We start from the raw sequence: 26885 nt of genomic DNA on the forward strand, positions 1-26885 counted from the left end.
TTATAAACAAAATTACTTCAAGCAGGCCAGGGGTGGTGGCTCACGCCTGTAATCCCAGCACTTTGGGAGGCCGAGGCAGGCGGATCACCCTGAGGTCAGGAGTTCGAGACCAGCCTGGCCAACACGGCGAAAGCCCGTCTCTACTAAAACCATAAAAATGAGATAGGCGTGGTGGCGCGTGCCTGTAATCCCAGCTACTTGGGAAGCTGAGGCAGGAGAATCGCTTGAACCTGGGAGGAGGAGGTTGCAGTGAGCCGAGATGGTGCCACTCTCCAGTCTGGGCAACAGAGTGAAACTCATCTCACAAAAAAAAAAAAAAAAAAAAAAAAAAAACCACACACTTGAAGTAAAATAATCATAAAAAATTTTACTAGATTTTAACAGAGTTGCTTATCTAGGTCTAAGACTTTCCCAAAATGGAAGGTATTCTGCTATTCACTTGTAAAAAGATAATCACCGGTATTTATCTCTGAAGTAACAAGATCCTTGATACTGAGGAATAAGTCAGCATCTTCAGATTGTCAAACCTGAGAAAATAATACTGGTGCATACTGGTATATTATATTATCATAGCCACAGCAGCACCGTTTGTGCTGAAAGTCAAGCCTGAGGTGGTCATATCCTGTTCTCTAAAGGAGGTCCCTGGTGTTTTTCTGGTCTCAAATGGCTCACTAGCTTACATGCTCCTACCTAGAGAAAAGTTGACAATCACTTTTTTAATTATAGTTTTAACCGCCACTTTCCATCTATTAGGCAAATCATTCCATTAAGGCACTAAAATTCTTGACATATCCCACAGGAGGTACTGCAAAAAAAGAGTTCAAATTTCTATTTAAGATAGTATCTAATATTTGCTTCCTCCTGAAATACAACCTAAAACATCTAGAATACCATTTTTAAATGTAAGATCACTTAAAGATAAAACTCCCCACTGGAGAAAAATACTACAAAACACACCACTTCTGTGTTCAGTCATACAGGAAATTGAAACTACTTTTAAAAAGTCATATTTATTTGTCCACAAATAAATAACTTCAATATACAAATTCACCAGGACAAGCTCTCACTCTCTCACCTTATCAAATAATAGCTAGGAATACAACTACAACTTTTAAAAAGGCCAAAATATTTATTTGTAGAATATAAAATGTTCTACTATTTAGGAACCTAAATAAAAGTTTTGATTTTACTTGTTCATTTTTACAATACCTCCAGTTTCAACGCTCACATTCCTGACACCACCTTTGAAAATACATACCTTGTCATTTCGCTCGTGATCCCTCATGTGGCGTTGAAACTGGGATTCTTTTGGAAAAGATAGTAGACAGATTTCACATTTATGGAAGTTTGGAACTTGATAGGCATAATTAGTGTTCTCCGCATTCAATGTTAAAACTCCATCTATAAAATTGCATAAGTATAGACAATAAATACCAGTTGTTATTCTCATCACATAAATAAAACCAAATTATTGGTTATTGTTTAAAAACCAAATTATGTCAGAGATTTATGAGAGATTTTAGATGAAATTAATGATATACTTAATTTTTTTAACTGACATGTTTTAAAGTTAGAAATGAGAAACATTGAGATGACTAAGATATGGGACAACAGAATTCTAAATACATATTGGTGGGCTTTTCAGAAGCTTAAACTAAATTCCTGAGGCTGCACTGCCACACACACCAAAACACACAAAAGCCATAATGATGCTTCTTAAACCATGTGAACCTACTGTATAGTGTTTCAAAGTCACTACAAACCACTGACGCATTTCACCCCCAAATCACTTTAAGATTTCATCAATAATCCACATTGTTTCTTAAATCACTCAGTAAACAAAACTCCAGTATCTTAAATCACTCAGTAAACAGAACTCTAGTAGAAATATTAAAGCCTTTAAATGCTAATTCACAAACTCAATGTCTCAAAACTGCTGCAAAACAAGATTAAGTAAAAAAGAAAAACTGCCACGCACAGTGGCTCATGCCTTTTATTTCAGCGCTTTGGGAAGACAAGGCAGGAGAATTGCCTGAGGCCTGGAGTTCAAGACCAGCCTGGGCAACACAGTGAGACCTCATCTCTACTAAAAAATTAGCTAGGCATGGCAGCACGTATCTGTAGTCCTACCTATTCGGGAGGCTGAGGTGGAAGGATCTCTTGAGCCCAAGAGTTTCGGGCTGTAGTGACCTATGATCGCACCACTGCACCCCAGCCTGGGCCACAGAGAAAGACCCTGTCTCTTAAAAATAAAACCTTTGCTCTCTCATATATACACATGGCTTAGGAGGTTTCAGGAAGACAAGAGACTGCAATGCCTCAGACAATCCTCAATTTTTACAAAGAGTTTCTATAAACCCACCCAGGTAAAGTGCTTTTAACTTAAAAGTATTTTCAAATAAGACTATATATGACAAATAACAGATCACAGAATAATCATAAAACTTGTCAAAAATGCCATAAAAGAAAGATGCCCTAAATCTCTACAATTTTTAAAAATAAATATACTTCAAGTGTTATAATTTGGACATAAATATGTAATATACTTTGCTATGTGAAGACCAGAAATATGTTGCACACAGCTATTTGTATCAAATTTGATCCAAAAATATGAGACTTCACAAACTTGGGAGTAGAGCACGGGGTAAGCTGAAGAACCAAGTAGCTCAAGAAAGGCCCTTGTTCTCAAGAGTTTGTGTGGTAAACACGGGCACTCGAAATGTTCTATAGGCCTTGAAATCTTTGTTTTGAGAAAACAGCCTGCAGTTCCCATTTCTGCCAAAAGTCTCCTCGCCGAAGGTTGAATCTGCCTTGTAGCAAGGACCTGGAGATTCCAAAAGACAGGAGGTAAGTGAAGCCCACGAGGGAGGGGCACAGAGACAGGGTGGAGGAAGTCAGCAACAGCTGCAAACATTATTCTGCAGAACCTTGAGAAAGGCAAACTCCGGCTTCAAGAAACACAATGCAATTCAAAAGACTGCAACTTCATACATAAAAAGTGAGTCTACTAAGAAAAAGATATGCATAGTTTTTATTCCATTTATTCTTAACTATATTCACATCCTGTTCAAAGACGAAACTTTCAAAATTTCTACACTAAAATGAACAGCAAATGTTTTATGACTTCCCAGGCCCAAATCAAATGATTGTGGGGGCCGGGCGCGGGGCTCACGCCTATAGTCCCAGCACTTTGGGAGGCGGGAGGCCGAGGCAGGCAGATCACAAGGTCAGGAGATCAAGACCGTCCTGGCTAACAAGGTGAAACCCTGTCTCTACTAAAAATACAAAAAAAAAAAAAATCAACCGGGCATGGTGTTGGGCGCCTGTAGTCCCAGCTACTCGGGAGGCTGAGGCAGGAGAAAGGCGTGAACCTGGGAGGCGGAGCTTGCAGTGAGCTGAGATCGGGCCACTGCACTCCATCCAGCCTGGGGGGACAGGGCGAGACTCCGTCTCAAAAAAAAATTAATAAAAATAAAATAAAATAAAATAAAATGATTGCTGGGCCCCTAGCAATTGATATACAATTCCCTTGGAAAACTGTGTAGTATGGTAAAAAAAATAGCTTCGAGGTTAGGAAGAGACAAAATGTCTGTTGAAAACTGGGTTTTCAGAACACAGTTACAAGTGTTTTAACCTAAAGGCTGAGTACATTAATAAAAGAGCTCCTCAACTTAATTTCTGAAATGCAAAATTAAAACACTATCTCAGGATGATAAAACAATTTTTACAGCCTCTATGTTGAAACTACTTAATATGCTGCCCAAAAATGAGAAGGAATTAACTGAAATTGATAGATAAAACCCTAGGAGACATGGAATATCCATTTAAAATTGAAAAATGATGTTGAGGCCGGGCGCAGTGGCTCATGCCTGTAATTCCAGCACTCTGGGAGCCCAAGGTGGGCGGATCACCAGAAGTCAGGAGTTTGAGACCAGCCATGTATTTTTCTCTGCGAAAAATACAAAAATTAGCCGGGCTTGATGGTGCACACCTGTAATCCCAGCTACCAGGGAGGCTGAGGCAGGAGAATCGCTTGAACCCAGGAGGCAGAGGTTGCAGTGAGCCGAGATTGTACCACTGCACTTCAGCCTGGGCAACAGAGGGAGGCTCCGTCTCAAAAAAAAAAAAAAAGAAAGAAAAATGTTGTTGCTTTACTTATGAATTAAGACTTTTCCAGAAAAAGAGTTATCTTAAGAAGCAAGACTTTGCACCTTAACAAACTCAAAAAATAATTATTATTTCAGTAAGTCTCTTCTTCCAAACAGTGATATAACGCAGTATTAATTTGGTTCAGACACAAACTTAAAACAATAATTCAAATTAAAGTATGACTGGAAAATTGTTTAAAAACAACAACATGGTTTAGTTTCCACACTGAGCATAATTTTGAAACCCAATGGCGGTCTAGACTCTTGCTCTGCCTAGGGGCACACCTTTGTACAGGCAGCCAGTTCCCTTCGCTCTGCGGAAGCACCTTCCACCCTGACACCTCCCTGCCACGACATGGTGACCTCCACTGTCCCCACTTCGCTTGCTTTCCTTCTGCTCAGAGTCGGCCCTTTCTGGGCAGTGTCCCAGGCCTCAAATAACACCTTTGGTCCATCATGCCTTCAAGTTCATTCAAATTTCTGGTCCCCAAAATATCTGTTGTTCAGAAAGAGGTCTATTAAATTAATGCATCCTGGCTGGGCGTGGTGGCTCATGCCTGTAATGCCAGCACTTTGGAAGGTGGAGGCAGAAGAACTGCTTGAGGCCAGGAGTTTGAGACCAGTCTGGGCAATATAGCAAGACTGTCTCTATTTTTTAAAAAGAGACAGTCTTTAATTAATGCATCCTTAGATAAGGGGCTTTTAACTGAGAGGAGCCCCAGCTAGGCTGCAGGAGACTGTGGACCCTGCTGGAACAGCATACCCACACCTGCACATATGCACACATGTCTCCACACACCTCCATTGTGCAGGGGTCTCTGCAGACACAGAGGTCATCAAATCCATTAGGAGACCAGTGATCAAAGAAAGATGTGATCAAGGGCCGGGCGCGGTGGCTCAAGCCTGTAATCCCAGCACTTTGGGAGGCCGAGGCGGGCGGATCACGAGGTCAGGGGATCGAGACCATCCTGGCTAACACGGTGAAACCCCGTCTCTACTAAAAAATACAAAAAATTAGCCGGGCGTGTTGGCGGGCGCCTGTAGTCCCAGCTACTCGGGAGGCTGAGGCAGGAGAATGGCGTGAACCCCGGGAGGCGGAGCTTGCAGTGAGCCGAGATCGCGCCACTGCACTCCAGCCTGGGCGACAGAGCAAGACTCCGTCTCAAAAAAAAAAAAAAAAAAAAAAAAGAAAGATGTGATCAAATGAATGACCGCCTCTTCATGGGATGGCCTTCTGGGGGATAGCTGAATTTTTTTTTTTTTTTTAAGATGGAGTCTCACTCTGTTGCCCAGGCTGGAGTGCAATGGTGTGGTCTCCGCTCACTGCAACCTTCACCTCCCGGGTTCAAGTGATTCTCCTGCCTCAGCCTCCCAAGTAGCTGGGATTACAGGTGTGCGCCACCACGCCTGGCTAATTGTTGTATTTTTAGTAGAGACGGGGTTTCACCACGTTGTTCAGGCTGGTCTCGAGCTCCTGACCTCGTGATCCACCCGCCTCTGCCTCCCAAAGTGCTGGGATTACAGCCATGAGCCACCGTGCCCAGCCCCAGCTGCATTTTTTCTTAAAGGCAGCTAAAAGAAGGACTTGAGGTTTTTAGCAGCAGACATTCCTAATGCCTCCCAAGTCAGAATAGGTATTCTCTGCCACTCATGCACAAACACACAAACCAAAATATGCACAAAGCTGCCTGCATTTAACTGTTATCAAATCTAAGATCTAGAACAGTACTTTTCAGCTATGTGTTTCTGCCCCCTAAGAAGACAGAGGGTAGGTTACTGTAAGAGTTCACTGTACACAGGGGGTGCATACATAGAATTCCAAGGCAGTTTACCCACACAGCCACCTCACACATAAAAATATGACCACTGTTTGCTTTAATTATTCACTCTTTCTGCTACCAAGAACTTTAAACTACCAAATTAAACAAAAACTGATTGCACAATGATCAGAAAATGAGCAGCTTTGTTTGCCTTAAGTAGAGACTAGTTTCAAAATCAGTTTAAGGCTTTACATAAATATTCTAAATAGAATAATAGCTGTCTACCACCCCAAAAATAAGAAAGCCTATCTCAGAGTTGTGCGGAATAAATAAGACAATGTTTCCTGTAGCTACTGGGACAAGGGCCTGCCAATAACTTAGGACCACGGCCATCTCTTTATTCAATGCCCTACCCATCACTCCATAATCCTTCTATTCCATGACTGTATTCAGGCCTGGTTTGTCATGACTTGGAACCAGATAAGCGATCTTAAAAATTGCTCTTCTACCCCGATCAGGCCCAGCAATCAGGCTAACCAGCTAAATCTTAATGGCAAAGGTCTTTTATTCCCCACCTAGAGACCCTACATTGATTTATACAAAATGTCTACTGGATGCCAAGTTCCAACAAAACTTACTGCATTTATAGCATTCCATGGATTTAACTCAAATTGGCCTCTTATGACAAACTCTTAAGCAGTGTGCATTTAAAATCTCAGTTATCCATAAATGTTAATGATGTATTTCATATTAAAATGAGAGATATAACAGTTTCAGTTTCTGAGTACTTTCTAAAATAACTGACCTAACCCCCAGGCTTTTTATGTTTTTGTTTTTACATTTTGAATAAAAATTGTTCTAAAATATGGTTGATCTTCCTCACTCTGCTCTCAGTGTGCACCACGCTCAGAACCCTACTCCGTCACCCACTACTCCTCCAAGACAACAGCCCTCTGGCCAGGCACCCACACTGCTCCCACCCTCTCATCCTGAGACCAGATGCTGTCGTCACAAGTATGCCTGGAACACCTGACAGGCATCAGGCCACTCCAAATTGCTACCACTTTAGGTCATCTCTACCATCTTTTCTCTACTTTTCCTTTTTTTTTGAGATGGAGTCTCACTCTGTCACCCAGGCTGGAGTTCAGTGGTGTGATCTCCACTCACTGCAACCTCCGCCTCCCAAGTTCAAGCGATTCTCCTGCCTCAGTCTCTGGAGTAGCTGGGATTACAGGCATGTGCCACCATGCCCGGCTAATTTTTGCATTTTTAGTAGAGACAGGGTTTCGCCACACTGGTTAGGCTGGTCTCAAGCTCCTGACGCCGCCTCGGCCTCCCAAAGTGCTGGGATTACAGGCGTAGGACACTGCACCCGCTTTAATTTAAAACTCCCTTCTACCTTCTTCCCTGTGCTGGGATTACAGGCATGAACCACTCAGCCCAGCCTCTTCTTTACTTTTATTTAAAACTCCCTTCTATCTTCTTCCCTGTGCTGGGATTACAGGTGTGAGCCACTGCGCCTGGCCTCTTCTTTACTTTTTTTTTTTGAGATGGAGTCTCCCTCTGTAGCCCAGACTGGAGTGCAGTGGTGCAATCTTGGCTCACTGCAACCTCCACTTCCCGGGTTCAAGTGATTCTCCTGCCTCAGCCTCCTGAGTAGCTGGGACTAAAGGCGCACACCACCATGCCGGGCTAATTTTTGTATTTTTAGTAGAGACAGGGTTTCACCGTGTTAGTCAGGATGGTCTCGAACTCCTGACCTCATGATCCGCCCACCTCTGCCTCCCAAAGTGCTGGGATTACAGGCATGAGCCACTGTGCCCAGCCTCTTCTTTACTTTTATTTAAAACTCCCTTCTACTTTCTTCCCTGTTTCTACTGCTCCTCCCACATTTGTCAGCATTTAGGTTTTAACACAGCTGGACTTTATCAGGTGAAACTCCGAAGTGTTTGGATCCTGGAGCCTTTTCTGCTTCACAAAGCCTGGCATGTAATCTGTACCTAATAAATACACATTAAATATTTGGAGATAGATAGGCGCTAATGGCTTTTTTTTTTTTAACCTCTTCCCAGTTGTCTGAAGCTCCCAAAACCAATTTATCTGATTCTCACCTTTCAGCCTCACCGGCTCATGCCCTCCACCTCAAAACTGCCTACGTTAGATTTAATCTTTTTCCAGCTTGTTAAGTACCCTTTGACTATTCTTATTTTATACACACATACCTGGGCCATGTGGTTGTTCCCAGGAGCCGGCTGAAATAAGTCTGCATTATTTTCTTTGTAGAGTCCCTCAGAAAACCAAATGCTCGGACTGGGTAACAGCACCAGCCACAGGCACCTGCTTTCTTCCAAGAAGGAGCTCTCACCTGTCACTCAAAAGCACCTGCACTGAGAAGCTGGGAGAACCAGAGAAGACTCCTGTCCTTTCTGAATTTTACCAATTATCTATTCAAATGTATTTACTCATAAGCGGGTACTCAAATGGAAATGAAATGTAACTCATATGGAAAATTCATCCCTAACCTGTATTCAACAGGAAAAGTAATATGTTCTGAACGGTATTGCTTTTTTTTTTTTTTTTTTTTTTTTTGAGATGGAGTTTCACTCTTGTTGCCCAGGCTGGAGTGCAATGGCGCAATCTCTGCTCACCGCAACCTCCACCTCCCGGGTTCAAGCGATTCTCCTGCCTCAGCCTCCCGAGTAGCTGGGATTACAGGCATGTGCCACCACACCCAGCTAATTTTGTATTTTTAGTAGAGATGGAGTTTCTCCATGTTGGTCAGGCTGGTCTCGAACTCCCGACCTCAGGTGATCCACCCACCTCGGCCTCCCAAAGTGCTGGGATCACAGGCGTGAGCCATCACACCAGGCTATGGTATCACTTCTTAAAAAAAAAAAAAGTTGTGGGGGGTGGAGCAGAGATATACCATGCATTTGCTTGTATATTCAAAAAATGTTCCTGTAAAACTACAGAAAAAAAGTAGCATTGGTTCCCTGTGAAAAAGGCAACTATCTGACTGGGAATGGTGGCTGGTAAGGGAGAGGTACATAATTATCATGGGTGAAGGTTGAATGGTGATAACGTATTAACAAAAAAGAATTAAACATAAAAGAAATAAAATAAACTTTATGGGAGGTGGGGGGAAGGCCAGTCATATTGTCCATGCCCTTGTGGATAAGAAAACTAACACCCAGAGAAATTAAGCCACTTAGTCAAAATCACATAATTAAACCAGCGGCATAGCTAGTAATAATTTTCAATTAATAATCCAGGATACTCTAATTAATTTTGCTTCCACTCCTCTTAAGATAATGGCTTCTGAGATAAGACCCCAGTTGCTGGGCCAGGCACGGTGGCTTATGCCTGTAATCCCAGCACTTTGGGAGGCCGAGGCAGGCAGATCACCTGAGGTCAAGGGTTCCAGACCAACCTGGCCAACATGGCAAAACCCTGTCTCTACTAAAAATAAAAAAAAAATTAGCCTGGCATGGTGGCCTGTGCCTGTAATACAAGCTACTCAGGAGGCTGAGGCAGAAGAATGGCTTGAACCTGGGAGGCAGAGGTTGCAGTGAGCCGAGATCGTGCCACTGCACTCCAGCCTGGATGACAAGAGTAAAACTCCATCTCAGGAAAAAAAAAAAAAAAAACCCAGTTGCTACTTTGAGCCTAGTGTAAAAACAATAGACAAATTTGGATTTTATCAGCAAGGATGTATACTAATATGTAAGCCTAAGACTGTTTATTCAATTAAGAGCCAAGCCAAAGTACCCAATTATCAAAGGCATAAGTAGTTTCAATGAAACAATTATATTCCAAAACTTTGGTATTTGCCATAATAAATGTATGAAATATAACTGTGACATGATAAATATCTGTTCAAAAACTCATTAAATGGTCCTTAATAGTGTCGGTTCGCTCATATTCTTACAGCAGACTGTTTTCCAAGAAGAGATTCACCTGGCCGGGCACGGAGGCTCACGCCTGTAATCCAACACTTTGGAAGGCCAAGGCAGGTGGATCACCTAAGGTCAGGGGTTCAAGACCAACCTTGCCAACATGGTGAAACCTGGTCTCTACTAAAAATACAAAAATGAGGCCAAGTGCGGTGGCTCACACCTGTAATCCCAGCACTTTGGGAGGCCGAGGTGGGCAGATCACGAGGTCAGGAGTTAGAGACCAGCCTGACCAACATGGTGAAACCTTGTCTCTACTAAAAATACAAAACTTAGCCGGGTGTGGTGGCACATGCCTGTAATCCCAGCTACTCAGGAGGCTGAGGCAGGAGAATCGCTTGAACCCGGGAGGCGGAGGTTGCAGTGAGCCGAGATCACACCACTGCACTCCAGCCTGGGCGATAGAGCAAGACTCTATCTCAAGAAAAACACACACACACACACACACACACACACACACACACACACACACACACACACGTTATAAAGACCTTGCTGATAAAACAGGTTGCAGTAAAGAAGAATCACTTGAACCTGGGAGGCGGAGGTTGCAGTGAGCCAAGATCGCGTCACTGCACTCCAGCCTGAGCGACAGAGCAAGACTCTGTCTCAAAAAAAAAAAAAAAAAAGTTCACCTTTACCCAGGTGTTCTTTCAATGCTAATTTTGTCAGTATCTGTATGTATTCGTTGTATTCGTGTAAACTCTTTCTTTTCATGCTTAATGTTATTAATGTTTCCCTCTTTTTTTTTTTTTTTTTTTTTTTTTTGAGACAGAGTTTCACTCTTGTTGCCCAGGCTGGAGTGCAATGGCACAATCTCAGCTCACCGCAACCTCCACCTCCTGGGTTCAAGTGATTCTCCTGCCTCAGCCTTCTGAGAAGCTGGGATTACAGGCATGTGCCACCACGCCTGGCTAATTTTGTATATTTAGTAGAGAGGGGGTTTCACCATGTTGGTCAGGCTGGTCTCTAACTCCCAACTTCAGGTGATCCGCCCGCCTCGGCCTCCCAAAGTGCTGGGATCACAGGCGTGAGCCACTGCACCCAGCCGTGAGCCACCGCACCCAGCCGGTCTCCCTCATTTTTTAAAGAAACATCAATCCCCTTTGAAATACTTGCTTTACTACCTGTAAATTTGTATTTCCAAAGAAAGACTGTAAACTTGGGTAGATGTTCATGCAATACACACACATTACCCAAATTTAAAAAACCACAGCATATTAAATTATAACAAAATAACACCTCAAGTGCCTATAGCCTCACCTTTAACCAGAACTCTAAGAATTCTAGGCTCAGGATCTGAAAGTAACGGGGCCTTTCTGAAAATGATCCAGCAGCATATTGCAAAGTAGAGTGCTTCCGTTGACAATGCAAAAAACTAATTTTCTATATATAACATAATTTATTTTGTTTGCTGTCATTATTCTGTTTTCACCTCTACAAACATACAATTTGTGTGAACATCAAAACAACACAGGTATTAACTTTTAGATAAAGTAGAGCTAAAGAGCGCCACAGAGAACTGTGGAGAGCCCATTCTGAGATTCTGTCCCCATTTTCAGTAAAACATGCATCTTGAAAGATGGATATCTGTACATCAAAATACAGATACACAGCAGAGACTGGGAAGACACTGATAAATACGGCACTTGGAGTCACACAACTTGAGGGTGAGTCTCATTCCTGCCAAGTTATGAGTTGTGAGTCTCCAGCAAGCCAAATAAACTCTATCAGCCTGATTCTTCACCCAAAGATAAGGATAATGATTTCTGTCCTACCTACTCACAGGGTTGTTAAGATCCAAGTTATATAATAAATGTGAAATAACTTTTAAAATACTTTTTAAGGTGCACACCCATCAGATGGCTACAACTAAAAAGACAGACAATACCACAGACTGATGAGGAAATTAAGTAACTGGAAATCTCATATATTGCCAGAGGGCATGAAAATTGCTATAGCCACTCTTGAAAGCTATTGAGCAGCATCAACTAAAGCTAAATACATGCATAACTTATAATCCAGCAGTTCCACTCCTAGGTACATCTACAACAGAAATGTGTATGTATGTGCACCAAAAAGCCAAGTTTAAAGCATTCACAGTAGCACAATTTATAACAGCAGCAACAAAAAAACAACACAAATGCCCTCCAACGACAGAACGGGCAAATATGTTGGAGCAGATTTTACAATGGAATACTATCAAACAGTGAGAATGAGCAAACTTCTGCTCTACATGAAAACACGGACAAGGGTCACATTTTTACCAAAAGAAGCCAGACGTAAGAAAACAATCTGCATGGTTTCATTTTATCTAAAAAGTTCAACAAACAGGCAAAACTAACCTATGTTGTCAGAAATCAGGAAAGTGGCTAGTTGCAACGAGGAGGGTCCTTACTGGGATGGAGCACAGTGAAGATTTCTTAGGGTGGCACTAATGTCTTCTTTCTTAATCTAGGCACTGACTACATAAGTGAGTTCTCTTTGTGAAAAATTCATTGAGCCAACCACAATTTCTGTTCTTCTCTGTGTGTTATATATCAATATAGTTTACTCAAAAGTAAAGTGCCATAATACATAACTTTCTTTTCTCTTCCTGTCTTTTCCTCTAGATTGGGAGTCAAGTAACTATGGCCTAGCCTTTTTTGGTACACAAAGGTTTGCTGAAACTCAGGCATATAGCAGATCTGAGTAGTCACGACAGAGGCCGTACAACCTACAACGCCTAAAACATTTACCATCTGACCCTTGACATAAAGAATACTTGCCAACTCCTGCACTAAACTGTAAACTATGACTCCATCTGGAATCACAGCCATCACGACTGCAATCCCTGAAATTTCCACGACTTTCCACAGGTCACAGTACTCCTCCCACCACAGTGAAGTCCCTGAGAAATAAAGGCATTAAAGGTTTACATGCACTATGCATTATTTTCTTTTTCTTTTTTTTTTTTTTGAGACGGAGTCTCTCTTTGTCGCCCAGGCTGGAGTGCAGTGGCGCAATCTCGGCTCACTGCAAGCTCCGCCTCCCAGGTTCACGCCATTCTCCTGCCTCAGCCTCTCCAAGTAGCTGGGACTACAGGTGCCCGCCACCACGCCCGGCTAATTTTTTATACTTTTAGTAGAGACGGGGTTTCACCGTGGTCTCGATCTCCTGACCTCATGATCCGCCCGCCTTGGCCTCCCAAAGTGCTGGGATTACAAGCGTGAGCCACCGCACCCAGCCACTATGCATTATTTTCTACAGTAAAAAGCTCTAATATTTACTTAACCATAATCTCCCTAAAGCTGATAAGGCCCTTTGTCTTAGTCATGGGATAGAAAGACTGGTTGTTCTCCTAAATAATAACTTGATGAAAATTAACACAATAAAGACAGTTGTCTCTTTCTGACTTCTGTGCCCAAGATCAATGCACTTCACTCCATATGTTTTTAACCCATCCACTGAATGTTCTCTGCCAAGCATTTTCAAGCTGATAAATGTGATGAGTATTTGAGGCTAGTTTGCTGCCCAATGATGCAAAAGTATATATTTCCTAAAAATGTGCAGTGTCTTCTAAATATGACATGTACCACCAACAATTTGTGAGGTGACGTTAAGTGATACACAAATAACTAATTCTAATGGCTATCTATCCGTTTTAATGTGTCTTGATATAAAGTATCATTGACACATCAAAACAGTATGATATTGGCAAAAGGACAGAGACACTAGTGAGAGTTCAGCAGTAAACACATATATTTATCATCCATTGATTTTTAACAAGAATGCCAGTACCATTCAATGAGGCAATAAACAGTTCTAGCCAAAGTGGATATACGCAGGTTAAAAACTGAATTCAAAGCCAGGCGTGATGGCTCACGCCTGTAATCCCAGCACTTTGGGAGGCTGAGGCGGGCAGATGGACTGACATCAGGAGTTCAAGACCAGCCTGGCCAACATGGTGAAACCCTGTCTCTCCTAAAATAAAAAATTAGCCAGGCGTGGTGGTACACGCTTGTAATCCCAGCTACTCAGAAGTCTGAGGCAAGAGAATTGCTTGAACCTGGGAGGCAGAGGTTGCAGTGAGCTGAGATTCCACCACTGCACTCCAGCCTGGGCAACAAGAGTGAAACTCTGTCTCAAAAAGAAAAAAAAAAAAAAAAAAGAAAAAGAAAAAAAGGAATTCAGACCTTCACCTCATACCATATACAAAAATTAAATCAGATCAAAGACTTCAATTTAACGACTAAAATTATAAATCTCCTACAAGAAAAACATAAGGGACAAGCTTCGTGACTATGGATTTGGCAACAGTGTCTTAAATTTGACACGAAAAGCTACAAATAACCAGGAGGAAACAAACACAAATTGCACTCTATTAAAATTTAAAACTTTTGTGAAGGCTAGGCATGGTGGCTCATGCCTTTAATTCCAGCACTTTGGGAGGCTGAGCGGGGGGCAGATCACTTGAGGCCAGGAGTTCGAGACCAGCCTGGCCAACATGGCAAAACCCCATCTCTACTAAAAATACAAAAATTAGCCAGGGGTGGTGGCACACGCTTGCAATCCCAGCTACTCCAGAGGCTGAGGCACGAGAATCGCTTGAACCTGGAAGGCAGAGGTTGCAGTGAGCCGAGACTGCACCACTGCACTCCAGCCTGGGCATCAGAGCAAGACTGTGTCTCAAAAAAACAAATAAATAGGCCGGGCGCAGTGGCTCACGCCTGTAATCCCAGCACTTTGGGAGGCCGAGGCCGGTGGATCAAGAGGTCAGGAGATTGAGACTATCCTGGCTAACATGGTGAAACTCCACCTCTACTAAAAATACAAAAAATTAGCTGGGCCCCGTGGCAGGCGCCTGTAGTCCCAGCTACTCGGGAGGCTGAGGCAGCAGAATGGCACGAACCCGGGAAGTGGAGCTTGCAGTGAGCCGAGATCGCGCCACTACACTCTAGCTTGGGCGACAGAGCAAAACTCTATCTCAAAAAATAATAATAATAAATAAATAAATAAATAAATAAACAAATAAATGAAAATAAAACCTTTGTGAATCAAAGGGCACTATCAAGAAGGAGAAAAGGGCCAGGCATGGTGGCTCACACCTGCAGTCCCAGCTACTTGGGATGCTAAGGCAGGAGGATAATTTGAGGCCAGTAGTTTAAGGGCAACATAGCAAGATTCTGTCTTTAAAAAATAAAACATAAAAATTTAGCCAGGCATGGTGGTGGGCACCTGTAGTCCCAGCTACTTGGGAGACTGAGGCAGGAGAATCACTTGCGCCCAGGGGTTTGGGGCTGCAATGAGCTATGCTCGCACCACTGCACTCCAGCCTGGGCAACTCAAAGAGTGAGACACTGCCTCAAAGAAAAAAAAAATTATAAAGACTGTATAGGCCAGGCGTGGTGGCTCACACCTGTAATCCCAGCACTTTGGGAGGCCGAGGTGGGCAGATCACAAGGTCAGAAGTTCAAGACCAGCCTGGCCAACATGGTGAAACCCTGTCTCTACTAAAAATACAAAAATTAGCTGGGCGTGGTGGTGGGCGCCTGTAATCCCAGCTACTCGGGAGGCTGAGGCAGGAGAATCGCTTAAACCCAGGAGGCGGAGGTTGCAGTAGGCCAAGATTGTGCCAGTGCACTCCAGTCTAGGCAACAGAGCAAGACTTCATCTCAAAAACAAAACAAAACAAAACAAAAAAATGTATAAATAGCAGGCTAACGGACAGAGAGGTATAAATGACATTTATACCTCTCTATTGAGCCAAAAGGAGGCAAGAAAGAAAGAAAGGGGAATATACAATGATGAATCAAGTAGAAAACTATGTCTCAAAACAGCCTTAAATGTACTTAAAATCAGCATACCAATTAAAGACAAAGATCATCAGGCCATACTTAGAAAAGTTAACTATAGGCTGCTTGCAAGAGATACAACTTACATATAAGGATAGAAAGACAAAGTAAAAGAATTGAGAAAGAAACACTATTAGAACACTAACCAAAGCAGTCATAGTGCAGGTGTACCAATATCAAACAAAGGAGGCTTTAAGGCAAAAATCATTACTATATATAAAGTATGACTTCTTTCATAATGATAAAAGGGTTACTATACCAGGAAAATATAAGATCTTTCAATTTGTATGGTTAAAAATGTAGCTCAAAATATAAAGATTGACAAAATATAAGAATAGACAAATTCACAATCATAGGAGAATTTAATATTTAATACACTTTTCTGAGTAACTGACAGAAAAAAATAGATATATGTTCTTTTCAAGTGCACATGGAACATTTACCAAATATAACCACATAATATGAAAAGACCCAAGAAGGCTTCAAATAATTAAATAATTCAAGGTAAGTTCTCTGACAACAATCCAAGTAAACTAGAAATCAATAACAATGAAGGTAATTTCAAAATTTGGCCATATCTTTTGCAATAACTTATGAGAACTCACAATAGAAATCAGAAAATAATCTTGAACTTAGTGAAGACAAGAATAAACCATATCAAAATTTGGTGGATGCAGTTAAAACTGTAGAATTGCCAATAGCCTTAATACCTACAACCTTAAATATAGATATTAGAAAGTAAGAAAGGCTGAAAATTAGTTCAGTATCCATATCAAGAAGCTGAGAAAAAAAAAAAAAACAGAAAATAAAATGTAGGTACAGAACCGGAAGCGGTGTGTATGTAGTTCTCTTCCCTTTTGTGGCCATCACTGAAGCGGGAGCAGCCCAAATGAAGTTCAATCCCTTTGTGACTTCTGACCAAAGTAACAACCATGAAAGGCATTTCAATGCACCTTCTCACATTGGCAGGAAGACTTTGTCTTCCCTTCTTTCCAAAGAGCTAAGAGACAAGTACAATGTTCGATCCATGCCCATCCGAAAGGATGATGTTCAGGTTGTACGAGGACACGATAAAGGTCAGCAAACTGGCAAAGTAGTCCGGGTTTACAGGAAGAAATATGTCCTCTACATTGAACGGGTGCAGCGGGAAAAGGCTAAGGGCACAACTGTGCATATAGACATTCACCCCAACTGTGCATACAGGCATTCACCCCAGCAAGGTGGTTATCACTGGGCTAAAACTGGACAAAGACCGCAAAAAGATCCTTGAACAGAAAGCCAAATCTCGCCAAGTAGAAAAGTAAAAGGGCAAATATAAGGAAGAAACAATTGAGTAGATGCAGGAATAAAGTAATCTTATATACAAGCTTTCATTAAAACTTGAAATGAAAAAAAAACCCTAAGGAAAGTAGAAGGAGGAAAATGATAAACAGAAGAAACTAGTGGAATATAAAACAAACATCTATAAATTGAATTGAAAGTCCAAACTTGGATCTTTGAGAAGACTGTTAAAATTGATAAACCCTGCCATGACTAAGAAAAAAATAAGAAAAAGCACAATCTCCACCATCAGGGAAAAAAGGAGGGCCATCACTACAAAGCTTACAGTCATAAAAAGATAATAAGAGATACTTATGAATAATGTTCTATTAATAAATTTTAAAACATCAGATGGTTCTTACAAACAAAACTTACCAAAACTGACACAAAGTAAAATTTTAAACTTCAGTTGTCTTATATATACTAAAGAAATTGAATCTGCAATTTAAAATTTTCCCCAAAAGGCCTAGGCGTGGTGGCTCATGCCTGTAATCCCAGCAGTTTGGGAGGCCGAGGTGAGAGGACTGCCTGAGTCTAGGAGTTCAAGACAAGCCTGGACAACAGGACAAGACCTCATGTCTATTTTTAAAATTATTTTAAAAATTAACAATATAAAATTTCTCCAAAGAAATCTCAAAGCCCAGATGATTCTAACAGGGAATTCTACCAAAGATTTAAAAACAATATAATGTCAACCTTATTATAAACTCTTACAGAAAGAAGAAAATAAAGGAAGACTTCCCAACCTATTTTATGAAGCCAGCAAAATGCTAATATCAAAACTTGAGAATGGCAATATAAAAAAAAAATTGTAGTCCAATGTGGCTCATAAACACAGATATAAAAAGCATAAAGTATGTACAAATCAAATCCAGATACACAAAAAAGAATAACATCATAACAAGTTTGATTGTATCCCAGGGATACAAGTTTGGCTTACCATTAGAAAAATCAATGTTTTTCACCCTATCAACAAAATATAAAAGAAAAATCACATGATCACCACAAAAAATACAAAATAAACATGATAAAATTTAAGACCCATTTATGATAAAAAACACTTAGCAAAATAGAAATAAAACTTATGTAATTTTATAATGTCTACCTCCACCCCCCAAAAGAACACAAGCACCCTAGTTAATAATATAATTTTCCAGCCGGGCGCGGTGGCTCACGCCTGTGGTCCCAGCACTCTGGGAGGCCGAGGCGGGTGGATCACGAGGTCAGGAGATCAAGACCATCTTGGCTAACACGGTGAAACCCCGTCTCTACTAAAAAAAATACAAAAAATTAGCCGGGCGCTGTGGCAGGCGCCTGTAGTCCCAGCTACTTGGGAGGCTGAGGCAGGAGAATGGCGTCAACCCGGGAGGCGGAGCTTGCAGTGAGCAGAGATCTTGCCACTGCAGTCCAGCCTGGGCAAAAGAGCGAGACTCTGTGTCAAAAAAATATATATATATATATATAAAATTTTCCTCCTGCAGTTGGGAACAAGTCAAGAATGTCTCTTATTCACCGCATTTATTCACCATTATAGAAGAGATCCTAGCCAGTACAATGAGCCAGAAAAAATAGTAACGAAAGTGATAAAGATTAGAAATGAAGAAATAAACCTGTTGATATTTACAAATATGATTATAGAGAAAATTCCAAAAGAATCTACAGCTAAACTATTACAAATAATAAATATGTAAAAGACTTTGGATACAATATCAATTTTTAAAAACCAATTGTATTTCTATAAATAAGCAATATATAGAAAATGAAATTTTTAAAATACCATCAACAATAGTTTCAGGAAATATCAAATATCTAGGAGGAAATTTAACAATATTTGTATAAGTCCTGTATCTTGAAGTCTCAAAACATTACCGAGAGATGATAACGAGGAAAGAAATGATAGGAGAGATCATGTTTAGATTCAAAGACTCAAGATTGTAAAGACATTAGTTCCACCCACATTATCTATAGAGTCAATATAATTTGATCAAGATCCCAGCAAGTTTTCTTATGAAAATTTATATGCTGATTCAAAAATCTACAAGAAATTGAAAAGTACCAACAATTGTCAAGATGATCGCAAAAATTAAAAACTAAACGGAGGACTTATATTTCCCATACCAGATACCAAGACTCAGAATAGCATAATTAAGACAGCGTGAAACTGACTAGCCAGGAACAAAAAAAAAAAACAATGGAAAAGAATAAGTACAGAACAATTCTTCACCTGATTTGCAACCATGTAAAAAAAAGACAAAAATGGTATTTCCAACAAATACTACAGATTAATTGGATACCTATATGTGTAAAAAAAAAAAAAAAAAAAATTCCTGACCTTTCCCACTTCAAATCACATTCAGATGAAGTGTCAATCTAAAGGTGAGACGTATGGCTGAGTGCAGCAACTCACACCTGTAATTCCAGCACTTTGGGAGGCCAAGGTGGGCGGACCACCTGAGGCAAGGAGTTGGAGGCCAGCCGGGCCAACATGGTGAAACCCCATCTCTACTGAAAATACAAAAAAATCAGCCAAGTGTGGTGGTGCGCACCTGTAATCTGAGCTACTCAGGAGGCTGAGGTACAAGAATCGCTTGAACCCGGGAAGCAGAGGTTGCAGTGAGCCAAGATCACACCACTGCACTCAAGCCTGGGTGTCAGAGTGAGACCCTGTCTCAAAAAAATAAAATAAAGACCTAAAACAATAAAGCCTCTAAAATTCAATTTAGTTCAAAAACAGGTAAAGCTGGCCGGGCGCAGTGGCTCACACCTGTAATCCCAGCACTTTGGGAGGCCGAGGTGGATGGATCACAACGTCAGGAGATCAAGACCAGCCTAGCCAACATGGTGAAACTCCATCTCTACTAACACACAAAAAATTAGCCAGGTGGCCAGATGAAAACATATGAAAATATTACAGTGGTCAAATATTATTTAAATAGATCCGAAAAGTACTAAAGGACTGACAAATTGGTATTAAGAACTTGTTTAATTGATTAGAAGGTATCTTTAAAAGAGTGAATAGGAGACTATAAAAAAACTCATCCAGAGTATATAAAGACCTCCTATAAATCAGTAATAAAACAGCATATAGCCCTTCACCAAAGATACACAGATGGCAAATAAGCCTATGAGAAGATGCTCAATATCATATGTTGAAAATTAAACACATGATGGAAATTGCAAATTAAAATGAGATACCCAGTACACTCCTAACAGAATGGCTAAAATCCAAAAAACTAATTAATTCCAAAGGCTGGTGAGGATGTACAACAGAAACTCTCATTCATTCCTGGTGAGAGTACAAAATGGTACAACCACTTTGGAAAACAGCTTGGCAGCCTGTTAGAAAAAACTAAACATGGTTTTTCCCATACAACCCAGCAGTCACAGTCCCCGAGCTTTACCCCCAACGACTTGAGAACTTACATCCAACACAAACCTGCACACAAATATTTATAGCAACTTTACTCATATTTATCATATTACTAAAAACCGGAGGCAACCAAGATGTCCTTCAAAATGTAAATTGATAAATGTGATAAATCCATACAGTAGAATATTATTCAGCAACAAAATGAAATACCTATCAAGCCTTGAAAAGACATGGAGGAATGAAAATGAATGTTGCTTACTCAAAGCAAATCTGAAAGGTTGCATACTGAATGCTTCCAACTATGTGACATTCTGGGGAAGGCAAAACTATAAGGACAGTAAAAATATCAGTGTTTGCCATTGGTCAGGGAAGGGATGGATGAATAGACGGAGGAAAGGGCAGTGAAACTATTCTGTATGACACCGTACGGCAGATATGCATTTGTCCAACCCATGGGATACACAACACAGAAAATACAACCTAATGCAAACGATGGGCTTCAGTTAATAACAATGTATCGACATTGGCTAAATTTACTACACTAATGCAAGATGTTACTAATAGGAGAAACTGTGAGGAGAGACAGAAGGTGTCTACTTACTATCTGCTCCATATTATCTGCTCAATTTTGGGTAAGCATGAAACTGCTCTAGAAAAGAAAGTATTAATTTTAAAATATGTATGTCCCAGTAGAAAAACAGGCCAAGGTCTTCAATAGGAGCTTAGCAAAAGAGAACAAATGGCTGACAAACATAAAAACTGTATTAGCATAGAACTCAAAATAAAAATCAAAATGAGATACCACTATACACACCCAAACAGCTAAACAATAAAGGAACAGGCCAATCTTGTCCAATCCACAGTCCACATGCAGCCCAGGATGGCTTTGAACATGGCCCAACACAAATTCGTAAACTTGCCTAAAACATGATGAGGCTTTTTTTGCGATTTTTTTTTTTTAACCTCACCAGCTATCATTAGTGTTAGCATATTTTATGTATGGCCGAAGACAGTTCTTATTCCAATGTGGCCCAGGGAAGCTGAAAGATTGAATCCCCGGGGAGAGGCGATACTAAGTGCTACTGAGCCTGCAGAAAAGATGCACGCTCATCCCCTGCTGGTAGGATAGAAGGCAGGACTGTCACTGGGAGACTGGCTGGCTGTATGCACTATGGCCATAAATACATAAAAGTTTGTAGCAACACTTATTCAGAAGAGCCAAAAACTGGAAATAACCCAAATATCAAGAGAAGAGCAATTTATGGTAGGTTCATATAATGTAATACTATATACTTATCAAAACACAGTTCTGCTGCATAGCAACAAGAATAATCTCATAAAAATAAATATTGAATAAATCAAGCCAGAAAAAAAAATGGGTTCATACTATAAATTCTATTTAGTTCAAAAACAGGTAAAGCTGGCCGGGCGCAGTGGCTCACACCTGTAATCCCAGCACTTTGGGAGGCCGAGGTGGATGGATCACAAGGTCAGGAGATCAAGACCAGCCTGGCCAACATGGTGAAACCCCATCTCTACTAACACACAAAAAATTAGCCAGGTGGCCGGGCACGGTGGCTCACGCCTGTAATCCCAGCACTTTGGGAGGCTGAGGCAGGCAGATCACAAGGTCAGGAGATCGCGACCACGGTGAAACGCCGTCTCTACTAAAAATACAAAAAAAAAATTAGCCGGGCGTGGTGGCGGGCGCCTGTAGTCCCAGCTACTCGGGAGGCTGAGGCAGGAGAATGGCGTGAACCCGGGAGGCGGAGCTTGCAGTGAGCCGAGAGTGCGCCACTGCACTCCAGCCTGGGCGACAGCAAGACTCTGTCTCAAAAAAAAAAAAAAAAAAAAAATTAGCCAGGCATGGTGGCGCGTGCCCATAATCCCAGCTACTCAGGTGGCTGAGGCAGAAGAATCACTTGAACCTGGGAGATGGAGGTTGCAGTGAGTGGAGATTGCACCACTGAACTCCAGCCTGGCAATAGGGCGAGACTCCGTCTCAAAAAAGAAAAAACAAAACAAAAACAGGTAAAGCTAACTTGTGGTATCAGAAGCCAGGACGGTGCGGGGAGGGCCAGTGACTGCGAGGGGCACGCACACCCCAGGTGCTGGCTTGACAGGAAAACTCATGAAGCTCCTCACCTAAAACCTGTGCGTTTTTCTAGGCAGATGTTTTTTGTGACTAAAATAGTTACTTAAACGTAACAGCAAAGAGGTTTCAAATCAATATACACATTTCTGGCTTCTCTTAGCAATAATAAACTGGCTGGGCGCCATGGCTCATGCCTGTAATCCCAACACCTTGGGAGGCTAAGGCAGGGGATAGCCTGAGTCCAGGAAGTTGAGACCAGCTTGAGCAACATGGCGAAACCCCATCTCTACAAAAAAATACAAAAATTAGCCGGGCGTAGTAGCGCGAGGGTGTAGTCCGGGCTACTCAGGAGGCCGAGGTGGGAGGATGGCTTGAGTCCGGGAGGCAGAGATTACAGTGAGCCGAGATCATGGCACTGCACTCCAGCCTGGGCGACAGAGCAAGACTCCGTCCAAAAAAAAAAAACCTCCCCCAGGAGATTCCATAATGCGTGAGCTGCCAAGGGTGAGAGCCACGCTCCAGGCCTTGCCATGATACTTCATGTGAAGAAAAGTTCTATGACAAAACATAGCTTGAAAAACACTGCTACTTTCTTGAAAGCAGACACGCACTATCTCTGTACACACAGACAACATAAAGGCGTGAAATGTAAAAAGCATTCCAAAAGTTTGGAATTGACTTTATCTATTAAGGAATTATGGTTTACACTACAGCTTTTCCCAAGCTCGTTTTGCATGAAAGACCAAGGTTTTATTTTTATTTATTTATTTATTTATTTATTTTCTTGAGACAGAGTCTTGCTCTGTCGCCCAGGCTGGAGTGCAGTGGCGCAATCTCGGCTCACTGCAAGCTCCGCCTCCCGGGTTCACACCATTCTCCTGCCTCAGCCTCTCCGAGTAGCTGGGACTACAGGCGCCCACCACCACGCCCAGCTAATTTTTTGTATTTTTAGTAGAGAAGGAGTTTCACCATGGTCTCGATCTCCTGACCTCGTGATCTGCCCGCCTTGGCCTCCCAAAGTGCTAGGATTACAAGCGTGAGCCACCGCGCCCAGCCAAGACCAAGGTTTTAAACCCATGTGATGTCACTACTTAATGCCAGGATTATAAAATCTTTAGGGGTTATCTAATCACACTTCCTTCAAAATACTAAATACTCCACGGTGGCTCACACATGTAATCCTAACACTGGGAGGCCAAGGCGGGCAGACTGCCTGAGCTCAGGAGTTCAAGACCAGCCTGGGCAACATGGTGAAACCCTGTCTCTACTAAAATACAAAAAATTAGCTGGGCATGGTGGCATGTGCCTGTGGTCTCAGCAACTCAGGAGGCTGAGACTAGAGAATTGTTCGAACCCGGGAGGCGGAGGTTGCAGTGAGCCCATATCACGCCACTGCACACCAGCCTGGGCAACAGAGTGAGACTCCATCTCCAAAATAAATAAATACATACTCCAAATTTCTGCCTACCTAAAAAGTTCAATTATGGAGAGTGGAGGGTTTCATCCTTGGATAGATACCTGATATTGTTAGAAAGTTACTATTTTAAGCAGAAGCTGTCTCCCTGAAGCAAGTAAGTACTCCACTGTTACCATAAGCCTGAGGGTATTACAGCTCTGGCTGCCTCCTGCCTCTTAAAAAGGTAAAGTGTGGCAGGCGCGGTGGCTCACGCCTATAATCCCAACACTTTGGGAGGCCAAGGCAGGTGGATCACCTGAGGTCAGAAGTTCAAGAACAGCCTGGCCAACATGGCAAAACCCCATCTCTACTAAAAATACAAAAAATTAGCCAGGCGTGGTGGCATGCATCTGTAATCCCAGCTACCCGGGAGGCTGAGGTGGGAGAATCACTTGAACCTGGGAGGCAGAGGTTGCAGTGAGCCAAGATCACGCCACTGCACTCCAGCCTGGGCGACAGAACGAGACCTTGTCCCAACAAAAAAAAAAAAAAAAAAAGAAAAAAAAAAGTAAAGTCCTACTACCCCTAGCTTACACTGGTGGTGCCCTCCTCTTGGGCTCTTGAATTCATCCAAAAAAACTGAAAATTCCTGAACTGGTAACCTCATCAGGAAAAGACTTGTTTATCCATTGGGCTCATGGTCTGCCTGTCTCCACTCTCTGGAAATGAAGTAAGTATTGCAAATATCCCTCCAAAAGGAAAAAGAAACAGCAGGAGGCCAACTAAAGGGGCAAGCTAAAAAGAAAAATTTTGCACTATTCCATTGGAAAAACAGATGGAAGTCATACAAGATTCCAAAATGTGGTTTCCCTCAAGGTCACATTATTGCTAAAATAATTATGATAAAGAAAAAAAGCGTATCTCACTCATCCTTCTATCCCCAGGATAGTGCCAGGGACACATCAAGTGCTGAATGAATGCTGCCCCATCGATGCCCATGAGACTCACTTCTCACGTCCTGACTACTTCAACAAATATTCTTTCAGTGGGCCTCTTCTTACTCATTTCTTTAGGTTTCAATTTTAACATCATTTTCTCCAGGAAGCCTAGACTTCAAGTGCCTGATCTGTCACCATGGACACTTTCTACCATTATAAGGATACCTAGAGATCACGTCTCTTGTTCAGCTTTGTATTCTAGACCCTCGCACAGGGCTCACCTATCACAGCAAGTGCTCTAAAAATAGTTGTTCAGCCAGGCATGGTGGCTCATACCTGTAATCCCAGCACTTTGGGAGGCCACGTGGGGGGATCACAAGGTCAGGAGTTCGAGACCATCCTGGCTAACATGGTGAAACCCCCGTCTCTACTAAAAATACAAAAAGATTAGCCGGGCATGGTGGCATGCGCCTGTAGTCCCATCTACTCGGGAGACTGGGGCAGGAGAATCACTTGAACCCAGGAGGCAGAGGTTGCAGTGAGCCGAGATCATGCCACTGCACTCCAGCCTAGGCAAAAAGAGCAAAACTCCGTCTCAACAACAGGCCGGGCTCTGTGGCTCACGCCTATAATCCCAGCACTTTGGGAGGCCGAGGTGGGAGGATCACCTGAGGTCGGGAGTTCGAGACTAGCCTGACCAACATGGAGAAACCCCATCTCTGCTAAAAATACAAAATTAGCTGGGCATGGTGGCACATGCATGTAATCCCAGCTACTCAGAGGAGGCTGAGGCAGGAGAACCACTTGAACCCGGGAGATGGAGGTTGTGGTGAGCCAAGATCATGCCATTGCACTCCAGCCTGGACAACAAGAGCCAAACTCTGTCTCAAAAAAAAAAAAACAAAAAAACAAAAATAGTTGTTGAATACAGAAATTAGTGCACATGAAGAGCTTTATATTTATCAAGGCGGAACACTAAAATGCATGCCTTTTTTTTTTTTTTTTTTTTGAGACTGAGTCTCCCTCTGTCACCCAGGCTGGAGTGCAGTGGCGCGATCTCAGCTCACTGCAACTTCTACCTCCTGGGCTCAAGTGATTCTCATGCCTCAGCACTCCCAATTAGCTGCGACTACAGGCGCCAGCCACCATGCCTGGCTAATTTGGGTATTTTTTTTTTTTAGTACAGATGGGGTTTCACCATGTGGGCCAGGCTGGTCTCAAACTCCTGGCCTCAAGTGACCTGCCCACCTCAGCCTCCCAAAGAGCTCGGATTACAGGTGTGAGCCACCGTCACAGGCCTAAAATGCATGCTTTGGACTCAAATGGAGATCCAGTTCCCAACTGCCACTCACTAACTGGGTGGACTTTCCAAATCAGGTTTCCGGGCAGGTCGTGGTGTCTCACACCTATAATCACAGCACTTTGGGAGGCCAAGGCAGGTGGAACATTTGAAGTCAGGAGTTCGAGACCAGCCTGATCAGCATAGTGAAACCCCGTCTCTACTAAAAATACAAAAAAAAAAAAAACAAAAATAGCCAGCCATGGTGGCTCACACCTGTAATACCAGCTACTCGGGAGGCTGAGGCAGGAGAATTGCTTGAACCCGGGAGGTGGAGGTTGCAATGAGCCGAGATTGCGCCACTGCACTCCAGCCTGGGCAATAGAGACTCCAACTCAAAAAGAAAAAAAAAATCAGGTATCCGCTCTGAGCTTCATTCCCCTATCTGTAAAAATCCCTACATCCCTTGCAGAGTTTTCTTAGGAATAAAATTCGTAATAGGGCAACAAAGAAAATAAAACCACTTCACTTATGAGAAACGTGATTAACACAGTAAGTGATAGAGCAATGTCCCTCATTTTTGTTTCAGGAGCCCTTGATACATTCTTAAATGCAGCCTTCAGCTGGAAGCAGTGGCTCATGCCTGTAATCCCAAAACTCTAGGAGGCTGAGGTGGGAGGATCACTTGAGCCCAGGAGTTCAAGACCAGCCTGGGCAACATTGTGAGACCCCATCTCTATTTAAAACAAAACAAAAAAAAAAGAGGCCCTCGAAGCCTTCTAGTTTATGTAA

The 26885-nt window shown here is 42.2% G+C and overlaps 1 protein-coding gene and 1 pseudogene across 2 annotated transcripts in view; one reads left to right on the top strand and one right to left on the bottom strand.

Moving 5' to 3' along the window:
- ZNF236 (zinc finger protein 236) overlaps positions 1-26885 on the bottom strand; it is a 147404-nt gene that overhangs the window by 117365 nt on the left and 3154 nt on the right. For both annotated transcript variants that reach the window (XM_030810254.1, XM_030810253.1), the window contains exon 2: positions 1259-1401. In XM_030810254.1, coding sequence (XP_030666114.1) covers positions 1259-1401 — 143 coding nt within the window. The remainder of the gene's footprint in view (positions 1-1258; positions 1402-26885) is intronic.
- Positions 16532-17390, top strand: LOC100587733 (annotated as a pseudogene).

Source organism: Nomascus leucogenys, chromosome 4, assembly GCF_006542625.1.
Source record: "Nomascus leucogenys isolate Asia chromosome 4, Asia_NLE_v1, whole genome shotgun sequence".
Lineage (NCBI taxonomy): Eukaryota > Metazoa > Chordata > Mammalia > Primates > Hylobatidae > Nomascus > Nomascus leucogenys.